A 12,489-nucleotide genomic window follows, 5' to 3' on the forward strand; every position below is an offset into this window, starting at 1 on the left:
ACCATTATTACCAAACGGTTGATCGTATGCCAAATTTGAGATATATGCAGTCAAAGTAGAATTTACGTCCCAAATTTGGCATACGATCAAACTGGATCAAACTAAGGTCAAACTCCAAAAGTTGCCGCAACTCGATTCTGAAGTATGCCAGCCTCAAGCTCACCAATAGCTCAAGCCTTATCCAGATCTGGTATTCGAACCATGGTTGATTTGAACTTTCTTGCAAATAACCACTATGAAGAAGTGACCAGCAAGAGAGATTGACTTGCGTTGATCCATTTGAATCCACCTGTAGAACTGTTAATCCCATCCTAGCACTTTTCATTCAAAAAGACATACTGCAAACAACTTTTCATTCATTCATACATTCATGCATTAACCCATTAATTATTTAATTAATTAATTAATTAATTAATTAATTCATTAATTAATTAATTAATTAATTAATTAATTAATTCATTCATTCATTCATTCATTCATTCATTCATTCATTCATTCATTCATTCATTCATTCATTCATTCATTCATTCATTCATTCATTCAAAGCAATGAGATGAGTGCAGACAATGGTCAATTTGGCATATTTTCTTTGAGACCTCGCTTCAAAGAAAATTACTCGGCCGTGGAATAAGTTATTGTCACAAATGAGGTGTCATTGTTGACAGGAAAGAACAATGTTTTCACTGATAGACACAATATGGAGATAGATTTCGAAAATTTCTGATATACTGCCATTTTGAAAGTTTCCAAACCTTTTTTGAGGAGTTTATATTTCATTTGGCAGAACTTGATAATATTTCTTTTAATCCCAAAAAATTAGTACTGTATTTTTTTGGAATTGGGAGTAAGCATGGTGATACAGATGAAACTTGAAATGAAACTTGTATTGGAATAGGTAACCTATTAAGAGGATGAAACTTGTATAGGAATAACCTATTAAGAGGATTTTACTTTTAAAAATCAATATAACCCTGTTGTATGTAATGCTGGGTATTTTTTTAAATAATTAAAATCAACATCTTTTTCCTTTAATTCGTCACGGTGGGCAGAGTACAAGACCATCGAAATTCGAAAATGATATTTTTGTGTGAATTTTGTTGGTTGACGAATATTAAAAACATATTTGAAACTCACATTTTGAAGTTTCATTTTAGTGCTATTTTGCCCAACCAGTAAATTATTTTGCCAATCCAGTTAATTCAACATAACCATTGCCCCAAACGACCTGTTTTGTGACCCCTGTATAACCTACAGGTTATGACCCTATGGGGTCATTTCTAGGGTCATTTTGAGGATCATAGACTCAAAATAACGTTTTCTCTTCGTCTTGTTCTTTTTTCTTTTCTTTTTTGATTCAGCAGGTCCAAATTAGTAAAGTAAAGATACCTAGGTTAACTTTTACTCAGAAATGCTTCAACATAGTTAAACAAACACACATCTGAGATTTTCCACTAGTCTTACTTTACTTACTTACTTAAAGCTTTCCTCCCATGACACAGGTAGGTCCTGGAGATAGCTGCCTAGCCACTATGCTTCGCCACTCAGCTCTGTTGTTTGCCATCCGACCGGCTTATACTACGGATTGGATTCATTCATTCATTCATTCATTCATTCAAAGCAATGAGATGAGTGCAGACAATGGTCAATTTGGCATATTTTCTTTGAGACCTCTCTTCAAAGAAAATTACTCAGCCGTGGAATAAGTTATTGTCACAAATGAGGTGTCATTGTTGACAGGAAAGAACAATGTTTTCACTGATAGACACAATATGGAGATAGATTTCGAAAATTTCTGATATACTGCCATTTTTGAAAGTTTCCAAACCTTTTTTTGAGGAGTTTATATTTCATTTGGCAGAACTTGATAATATTTCTTTTAATCCCAAAAAATTAGTACTGTATTTTTTTGGAATTGGGAGTAAGCATGGTGATACAGATGAAACTTGAAATGAAACTTGTATTGGAATAGGTAACCTATTAAGAGGATGAAACTTGTATAGGAATAACCTATTAAGAGGATTTTACTTTTAAAAATCAATATAACCCTGTTGTATGTAATGCTGGGTATTTTTTTAAATAATTAAAATCAACATCTTTTTCCTTTAATTCGTCACGGTGGGCAGAGTACAAGACCATCGAAATTGAAATTGATATTTTTGTGTGAATTTTGTTGGTTGACGAATATTAAAACATATTTGAAACTCACATTTTGAAGTTTCATTTTAGTGCTATTTTGCCCAACCAGTAAATTATTTTGCCAATCCAGTTAATTCAACATAACCATTGCCCCAAACGACCTGTTTTGTGACCCCTGTATAACCTACAGGTTATGACCCTATGGGGTCATTTCTAGGTCATTTTGAGGATCATAGACTCAAAATAACGTTTTCTCTTCGTCTTGTTCTTTTTTCTTTTCTTTTTTGATTCAGCAGGTCCAAATTAGTAAAGTAAAGATACCTAGGTTAACTTTTACTCAGAAATGCTTCAACATAGTTAAACAAACACACATCTGAGATTTTCCACTAGTCTTACTTTACTTACTTACTTAAAGCTTTCCTCCCATGACACAGGTAGGTCCTGGAGATAGCTGCCTAGCCACTATGCTTCGCCACTCAGCTCTGTTGTTTGCCATCCGACCGGCTTATACTACGGATTGGATTCCCACTGCACTGCAGTTTGCTTTGATGTTGTCCATCCAGCGCATTGGGGGTCTTCCTTTAGGTCGTTTCCCTGGGATCCTTCCTTCTAGTACGATTTTTGGGTATCTGGATGGAGGCATTCTTTTCACATGGCCATAGTAGGACAGCTGTTTTGCACGGATCTTGTTCATTACAGTATACTGGTAAATCAAGGGTGTCTCTGATTGAGGTGTTCCTAATCCTGTCTCTTCTAGTAACACCCAGGATTTTTCTGAGACAAGCCATTTCAAATACCAGAAGTCGCTGCTCATCACGTTTTTTGATTGTCCAAGCTTAATCAGAGGCATAGGTTGCTACAATTCCAATTTTGTTAGGGTGGATATTTCTTTGGATTTCCAGACGGGGTTGAGTTTTTGCATGATGCCCATGGCCAAGCCAATTCTCCTTTTGATGTCCTTCTCGCTGCTTGCCTTTTCAGTGATCACTCCACCTAAATAGATGAATGATTCCACTTGCTCAAGGGTGGAATTTCCAATGGATATGGTGGCTTTTGCTGTTTCTCTACCAATCACCTGGACTTCGGTTTTAGCGATGTTTATGGTCAGACCAAACTTCTTGCTTTCATTGTGTACTTTGTCGACTAGAGTTTGGAGAGTTAATTTCAGAGTCGGCCAGTAAAACAATATCATCGGCAAATCTCAGGTTGTTGATGAGCTGTCCTTGAATTGTAATTCCAATGCTGACGTCTTCAATAGCTAGGCGTAGGACCAGTTCCAGCAAGATGTTAAACAGCTGGGGGAGAGAATACATCCCTGTCTGACTCCTGTTTGAGTGGCGAACCAGTTTGTCAGCTCTTCATTCACTCTTACTGCACTTTTAGAGGTGTTATGTAAGGCTTGGAGAAGTCTAACCATTTTTCTAGAGTAGCCTAGGTGGTCCATAGTCTTCCAAAGACCTTCTTGCCAAACAGTATCAAAAGCTTTTTGATAGTCGATGTAGCAGCAGTATAGTGGTTTCCCTATCTCTGTGCATTTTTCAGCCAGTTGTCGTAGGAAAAACAATTGGTCTACTGTACTCCTGCCTGCTCTAAATCCTGCCTGAGATTCTGAAAGGATGTCTTCAGTTTTCTTCTGGATTCTAGATTGGATGATCGAGCAAAATACTTTCCCTGCCAAGCTCAGGAGGCTGATACCTCTGTAATTTCCACAGTCCATTTTATCCTTTTTCTTAAATATGGGGACAATGATTGCCTTCCCCAGTCCTCAGGAATTACTTCAGACTCCCATATCTTGTTACAGAGTTTTAGAAGAGCATTACATCCAGCTTCTCCTGCTGCCTTGATTTCTTCCGCTGATATACCATCTTCTCCTGCTGCTTTATTTCCTTTGAGGCGTTTGATGGCCAGTTCCACTTCAGATTTGAGAATGTGGGGCTCTATGTCTTCTGTTGAAGTACTTGGTAGAGACTGTAAGATACTTGTATCGGATGGGATGGGTTGATTATACAGCTCTTCATAGTTTTCTTTCCATCTGTCCTTTATTTTCTTGTCATCGGTGAGCACCTCGCCACCTTTGTCCTTTACACCTCTCATACGAGTAGATTGTGATCCAGTGATGGTCTTGATGGTAGTGTAAACCTCTTTGGTTTTCTTTGCATCTTTTGATTTCTTTTCTTTGATTTTGAAGCCATACTTCTTTGCACTCTTTACACTTTCGTTTTATTTCTCTGTTGAGAAAGTTGTACCTTGGCGTTTTTGAGTTGTCTTTGAGTCTTTCCTGCTTCACCTTACTTCTTTCTTCTGTCAGCTTAAGAACTCCGGCTTAAGACCTTGTCAGCTGTTTCATTAAAGCCTGACTTAATATTCTGCCATAGCTCTTCCGTCTCTATGTCTGTGTCGGGTAGTTCAATTAGTGGGTTAAATTTTCCACCAATTTTTACTTGGTAGTCACTGTAAGTCTGCTGTAGGTACAGTTTGCTTACATCAAATTTCTTGATCTTGCATTGTTTCACTCTGGATCTAAGTTTCAGTTTAATGTTGGCTAAAACAAGTTGGTGGTCAGATCCGATGTCTGCGCTGGGAAAGCTGCGTGAGGAAGTCACGCTCGTTTTCCATTTTTGTCGTATTAGAATAAAATCGATCTTGTTCCTTGTGGAACCATCTGGGGATTCCCAGGTCCACTGGCGACTTGGTTTGGATTCTTTGAAGAGAGTGTTTGTGATACACAGGCTATTTGATGAACAAAAGCTGAGCAGCTTTTCACCTCTGTCGTTTGCTTCTCCAAAACCAAACTTCCCAATTACGCCATTCCATGTCTTGGGAAGGTGTTTTATTTATTTCCAATTGCAGTTGGTCATAAAAGTCTTCAATATCTTCGTCTGGGTATGACGTTGTAGGTGCATACACCTGCATAATGCTAGCTGTTCCTATTTGAGTGCGAAGCCTTGCTGTAATTAGCCTTTCTAAAATAGGATTGTAGCCGAGGAGTGATCTCTGGGCATTCTTGTTGAGAATTAAGGCAACCCCTGCTCTGTGAGTAGATCCACTACCGGCGCTCAATATTTGATAACCATCTTGTGTGAAATCTCCTGATTCTATCCAATGGTTTTCTGATATACCCATTATCTCCCACTTGTAATTCTCCAAGAATAAGTAATTCTAAGTTGCCAGGCTGGTGAAGGGTCCTGACATTCCATATCCCGATACCAATCTTTTTCTTGGCATGTAAAAGTGCCCTTCTATCATCAGGGTTATTAGCAGCATCCGTCTAATTGGGTTTCGGAGTGGTGTTCGCCCTGCTGTAGGAGGACCATCACTCTTTCCGATTGGCTTTAGGGGTGGTGCATCATCATGCACTGGATGGTGATCCAGGCCCTGAGTTAGTCGGTGCGAATGTAAATCCGGGACTTTAACCCGGGTGCTGTTTGTTGTACTCATCATAGTGGTTAAGTTTCAGTGGTCTAAACCAAAGTAGGACGAAGGACCAGTTCTCTCCCTACAGGTCACTAACTGTTGTCTTTTGTCCTCTAGTCTATACCACCTTAAAACAATTTTTCAACCACAGCTTCCCTTCACTTCATGTAAATGCAAACAGTTTTAAACACTTATCAATGAACACTTCTATTTACTTGCGACCATTTTTAAATACTGCTTAGTGTTTACACAGTTATAGTCTAGGAGGTAATAACACTAAATTATATTATATTACATTATATAACTCAATAAAAACAAACGCTCATAAACACGTAATGATTTCAATGACAATGGTTGAAGTCGGTGCATAAATATTTAATATAATTTACTCCGTCAAAATGAGCCACGAACTGATTCCTTTGACTTGACGATATTATAACCTATAGACGTATCTAATGTCACGCATTCCTACACCTCAATGACAGCCAAAGCTTGGTCCCCCTTAGGTCCCACCTAAAATGTGAAATGATGTGGCCTTGGCGGGGATATTAAACTGCATTGCATCACCCGTGTGTTTTACACATATACAAAAGAATGATGAAAGTTTACAACACAATTCAACATTGATTTTAAGCCGATTTAATCCACCCAATTGGGCAGTAACAACACCATAGCTCTATGAGACGAAGTTGGTATTTTCGACTCAAGTATAGCTATGGGTATCCTCTGTCCAGTGATACCAAACGAAGTACAAACATTTCCCATTATATCACTAAAATGAGCGGGTGGATCTACGATTAGCTTAGGTCGTTTGGGCGTAAACACACGCGTTTTTTTATGACGGATAAAAAATCTTGGGGATACCCCCTCCCCCTTATGAAGTGCAAATTTGACCAATAATGAAGTGCACATTTCCAAACTGTGTCATGAAAAGTGTGGTTACTTTATAGATCAAAAGGGAAATATGGATGGTAAAGTAATCCCATGCATGGTACGTTGTCTATCTGTCTAGACTGTTGATTAAATTTAATCTTGTATAAACTTTATACGCCTGTCAAATGTTATTGTTGGCATAATTAGCATGGTTTACACAATAGTAGTCCCGGACATTGCAAAGGTGCGCCTAATTGTTTGCACAAGTTGTTTTAGGAAATGGATTACATTTTACATTTGTTTCTCCTTGTCCTCCGCTACTGTAATGTTAGTCCTAAATCAATCCTCGTGTACCAAACCTCACATAGCTTTATTTATTCAGCACGTTGTTGTTAATTTTAGCTACAGTACGATTACGATTTATCGGTCTTACGACTCACTGATACGAGTCTTGGTTAAGGGGGTACTACACCCATGCATTTTTTTTTTGCATTTTTTTGCATTTTGTGAAGAAATGAGAAAAAGAAATTGGACAAAGTGGTATGCAAAATGAAGGGGCAAATCTTCTCGTTCAATTGGTGGCATCAGTATCAATGAAGCGTACATGCTTCTAATGATATAAGCCAAAAGGTGGTACATCACTGATGTTTTAAATCCACTTCATTTTGGAAAGCTTACTATCAACGGATTTCGTTAAAATTTTGGATATGTGTTGCTAACACATTAGGGAAATAATGTTGATATGTAAAATGGGAATAAGCGGTCCCTGATCTCTTTTATGACTTCATAAACTTGGTGCTCCACAACTATCAAAAAACGAACCGGTTAAAATGCTTCTATTTTCAATGTTGAGCTATATTTTGTATTTTGAACTTGCAACACTATTTCACTGAAACTTAATTAAGCCATAGGTAACAGGTTACCACAACCACACTGCAGCAATGTTGAAAAAGATTGTATTTTTGTCACCCATACCACCATATTAGGTAGTTTGCCGTAAGCTTCATTTTAGTGATTTTGGTAACTATTTTATATTTATTTGCCCAATTCATCTCAACTAGGCAATCTAAATTGTACTCACCATTTACATCCCAAGGTATTTTAGTATATCCACCTCACATATTTCCATTATATATCCAGTAACAGACAAAATATCAAAATTGATGCCTCATTATGACATGTATGATATCACAGACCACCACATGTTGATGCCTGAATTTGACCTGAACCAATTGACCTATAACCTGACCTTTGATGACCTTATAGCCTTTTTAATCTCTTTTCCTAACACCACATTATAGAAGATAAATACATGGTGTACTATTAAATTGTCTATGTGTAAGAGATTAGGCCTATTTAATTTATTCAGTGTTATAATCATGTGAGTACATTTCTATAGATGGTATAACAAAGGATTTAATGTATTCTATTCATGCCCCCTACTTGAACATGTTGAAAAGAATAAATTATGGACAATTTATGGTTTGTTATGAAACACGCATCTGAGTTACCAGGATACATGTAAACAAAAAATATATAGGGCTAAAATGACTTACTATACAATGGTTTAAAAGCACCTTTTTTTATTATTTTTTTTTCTTTATTTCACATGATCCGTGCATATATTGCCTAGCTATAAATGAAAAAATATTTTTTTAGACCAATCAAACCAATACATGGGTGTAGTACGCCCTTAACGTAATGTATTTCCTAAATCAACTTGTGCAAGCGATGTACGTTTACCATGTCCGGGAACGCCGTTGTGTAAGAGGCTTTACTTTAACTATATCAATCATAAGTCATAGTCAGTATGTGACAATTAGGCCCACCCCGATGGTCAGTCAATGCATGGCAGGTCTATAATATACAATTACAATACTATCATTTAAGACTTAAAATGGCATATCAATGAATTTGAGTGGTTAATAAACCAGACATTTCACATTACGACATCTTTGATTATCTCTTACATATACAGTTAAGCGAGTTCCATTTGTGGAGAGATGATAAAATATCATGCCATGTATCTGGACCAATATGCTAAGCTGTCGTAGCAGCTCACAATCTCCAGAGTAAATTTTCCAGCGTGTCCATCTTATGTACATAACATCATCAGAATACTTTGTCATTACTTGCATGCATCTTTTTTCTTTCCTTTTTTGTTTCTTTTTTGTTTTTTACGGAGTACAAGAGAAACAGATTTTCCGTTTAATTGTTTTGTCTAAATTATATCATGTACATGCAACACTGCATCGGGACGAGACATGATGAAAAACAGTGAGTTTACATTTCGGGATTTCATTTTATCGGTTTTACGGCGAGTAGTTGCTGTAAGGGAGTCACGTAAAAAGCATTCATCTCAACAATTTCTTTTAAAGCATCAGTAACACGGACCTTATAGTATAATGCCTTGTTTGTATTCTATGCTGTGTGTGTAGCTTTCTTAACTTACAGGCGAACCACGTTCTACATTATTTCTTGAACAGTTTACCAACCCAAAGTGTTACAATTAAGCTCGGCATCAAATATAATAAACATGAATCCCGACCAGCACACAACCCAATTTGGAAAAAGCAAGGGAATATGCCGGCGCGGGATTCGAACCCACGACATTTCGATCACTAGACGGATGCCCTCACCATTTAGGCCACCAATGCACTGATAAACGGTGGTTGACACTGGGCGGGTGTTGTTCCTGAAGTTTGAACAGTTTGAAGAGTTTGAAGTAGGCACAAGAGTGAGTCCTATTTATAGCCTAAAGATGGGAATCGTAATGTCATGCACCAGCAGCTATAGGTCCATCTCTGTCATTCCGGTGATCATGAAGTTCTTGAATGAATGACGAATAATTCTATACTCTTTTTGGCAGCATTATGCAGTCATGTCCACAGCAGAATTCACCACGACCTTTGCAGGACTTAAACCCCATTAAACCAAGATAAACCTCATTAAAAACAGCTCAACTATGTTAAATCAGGGACGTGTCTCATATCCATGGTTAAATCCACAAGCACATGTTTCTGATTTACCTGTGCATTATTGCAATGGGCTGTGGTGAAATAGGCATCATGATTTCAGTTGGATGCACCATTACAAAGCAAACTCACAGTACAATACTGTGCGTGGCCTTTGTTTCCCAAATGAGAACAATAGTATGCATATTGTTAACCAGGCTTGTTGATGGTACAATTGTGGAGTAATTGTGATTGTATCACACAAGTAAATGAGAAACATGTGGTTTTAGACTTGGGGATTTGCCATTTGTTCTAATACCATTTCGTCTAATACCCATTTCGTCTATATCCATTTAATCTAAACCCATTAGGTCTATATCCAGTACGTCGAATAATCATTTGGTCCTATAACCATTTGGTCCGATTACCATTTGGTCCGATAACCATTTGGTCTAATAACCAATAAGTCTAAAACCATTTAGTCTAACAACCATTTAGTCTAATACCCATTTGGTCTATAGCCAATAAGTCTAATAGCCATTTGGTCTAATAGCCATTTGGTCTACAAACCATTTCGTCTAACAAGCCATTTAGTCTACTAGCCAATTGGTCTACTAACCGATTGGTCTAATAGCACGTGTGAGGCTGCATAGGCGCAATAACGCTATTACACATACTGTGAGTGTGAGGTCATAGTCCATGGTCACCGTGGTCTTAAAGGAGCATGTTTCATAAACAGTGTAAACAGGTCTAGGCCTATAGGCCTACATTTATTATCTACACATAACTCCATTATGCAAATGACAAAAACATGTATCAGTCTGCATTTTTTGGATATATCAATAAACAATAACAATTATTCTACTAAGAATGCATAAGATTTGATACATATAGTACCTTTGTTTACATGTGCTCATCTCATAACACATGCTCGCCTCATTACATGTATTTTCACCCTACACCAGTAGTAGACGAAATGGCATTTTTTTAGACGAATTGGCAAATAGACGAAATGGTATTAGACTAACTGGTTATTAGACCATAAGAGTATTGGACCTAATGGTTATTAGACCAAATGGTTATTAGACCAAATGGTTATTGAAAAAATATTAGACCAAATGGTTATTAGACTATATGGTTAGTAGACATACTGGATATTAGACCAAACAATATTAGACTAAATGGACATTAGACTATATGATTATTAGACTAAATGGCAATTAGCCTTTCTGGTAATAGACCAATTGAATATAGACGAAACGGGAATTAGACCAAATGGTATTAGACCAAATGGCAATAGACCTTAGACTTAACACGGTTTGGAAATAAGTTTTTCATTTTTTAGCTCTCTATTGGGCAGTCAGAACTCCATATTTGGGAGCACTGAAAACGAAACTTGGGGTGACTAACTAAGGAAAAGTTAGTTAAAACAATGTCAAGTACGACTAACCTGTAACTAATACGGCTGGACTGGACTAAACTATATGTTAGTAGGTCAGGATACACTAGGGACTTAACTATCAAAATACTAGTTCAACCTTGACCTACTAATATAATAAATTAGTTCAACTGAGACCTACTAGAGCTTACTAGGGACTCTACTAATATATTGGGGTGTTCTACTAATGGGCTCTACTATCAAAAACGATGTCAAGTACGACTATTTTTTTTTAATAGGGCATTCTGTACTAATGTTCGACTAGTTCAGCTGACTGAACTAGTCTGTGGAACTAGCCCAATTCTAGCCCGGTAGAAGTGGTCGAAGATATGGAAACTTACGTTTTATTGACCTTTTTTCCCAACCTTGTATCTTTTAATAACTTACAAACCGTTTTAGCATGGTTAGAATTTGAAAAACAGATTTGGCCCCGTTTTTTGAGCCCTGTTTTCTACTACACACGGCATGATGAAGGTTTCCACGAATTCGGCAGCCATGGCAGCCTCAACCATGCATGCACAAACCCACGGTCCATGATCATGACATTTGTGTTCCGATTTACAATCTCATTTCAAATTCTAACGGTTTGTAAGTTATTCAAAAACAAGCTTGGGAAAAATGTCAATAAAACATACCTTTCCATTTCTTCGACCATTTCTTGTTGCTAGAATCGGGGCTAAATAGTCCATCTCAAGACGCTAGATGTGCTATGTCTACAGCTGCATGTGTGAAATGTCGTCTATAAGCTAGTAGAGACTAGCTCTACTAGCTTAATTTGTCATAAGAGTCATGTCATGTGATCAAAAGGGCGGTAAATTCAACTTTAGTACAACCCTTGGTACGGCCCACAACCATGATTCGTTCTACCAATTCGTAAAGCCAGAAAAGTTAGTTGGACCAACTTTTGCGGTGCAACTAATTTTCACTTATTAGTAAAGTACCATAATTTGGCATAGTTCGGCATGTCCGCACTAACAATTTCCCCCTCACTGCATGCTGTACTAGCCAAGCATACTAGATGGACGTTTAGTCCGACATTAAAAACTAGTTTACCAGGGGAAACTAGTGGTCCTACTAAACAAAAGCTTAGTTCAGCTTACATAATACGAGTTTTTGTTTTCAGTGAGGGCTTGACAACAATCTTCTCAAAATCGCATTTTAATTATATTTAGATGACCATAGAGGAAAAAAATTGAAGTTTATTTTCAGCTTCTATGACGAAAATTGATCAAACCGATCGCCCGACAGTGCCCCTTCGAAGTTGGAGCTATCACTAGTCAGCTATTGAGCACAATTTGCCATTGAAATTAGGCCTACACGTCCGACTGCTATGACATTTTGGAATTCTCTCTTCGGAAAAATAGCTCGACAACAGCTTTTCCGTGACATTTTTTACTTCAAATTGTAGTATGTTAAGGATGAATATTATAATTCACATGTGAGCCTCTATGGCTAATATTGGGTGAAGGGTTTTCCACCAGCTCACTAACTAGTCTATTGTCTATACCTACAGTACAGTGAGTGAGCTAGAGGTCAATCATCAATTGGAGCGCTGTGTGTGCACTGAATAGGAAAAACGGACAGTAACTGCATAATGGTCACAAAATAACATTTTATGTCCTGAACAGAGTGGGATTTGACCCAAACACTTAACACTCACAATGCTCACCACTC

The 12,489-nt window shown here is 37.5% G+C and overlaps 2 protein-coding genes across 2 annotated transcripts; both read right to left on the reverse strand.

The window, feature by feature from the left end:
* Window positions 1–3,816: 3,816 nt before the first annotated feature.
* Window positions 3,817–4,230, reverse strand: LOC140163836 (uncharacterized). The gene has a single exon (XM_072187151.1). It carries the CDS (start codon window positions 4,228–4,230, stop codon window positions 3,817–3,819), a length of 414 nt encoding a protein of 137 aa, XP_072043252.1.
* Window positions 4,231–4,896: 666 nt separating this feature from the next.
* Window positions 4,897–5,259, reverse strand: LOC140163837 (craniofacial development protein 2-like). Its single transcript, XM_072187152.1, has one exon. The coding sequence runs from the start codon at window positions 5,257–5,259 to the stop codon at window positions 4,897–4,899; it is 363 nt and encodes a 120-aa protein (XP_072043253.1).
* Window positions 5,260–12,489: the final 7,230 nt, after the last annotated feature.

Source organism: Amphiura filiformis, chromosome 11 (assembly GCF_039555335.1).
Source record: "Amphiura filiformis chromosome 11, Afil_fr2py, whole genome shotgun sequence".
NCBI classification, from domain to species: Eukaryota; Metazoa; Echinodermata; class Ophiuroidea; order Amphilepidida; family Amphiuridae; genus Amphiura; species Amphiura filiformis.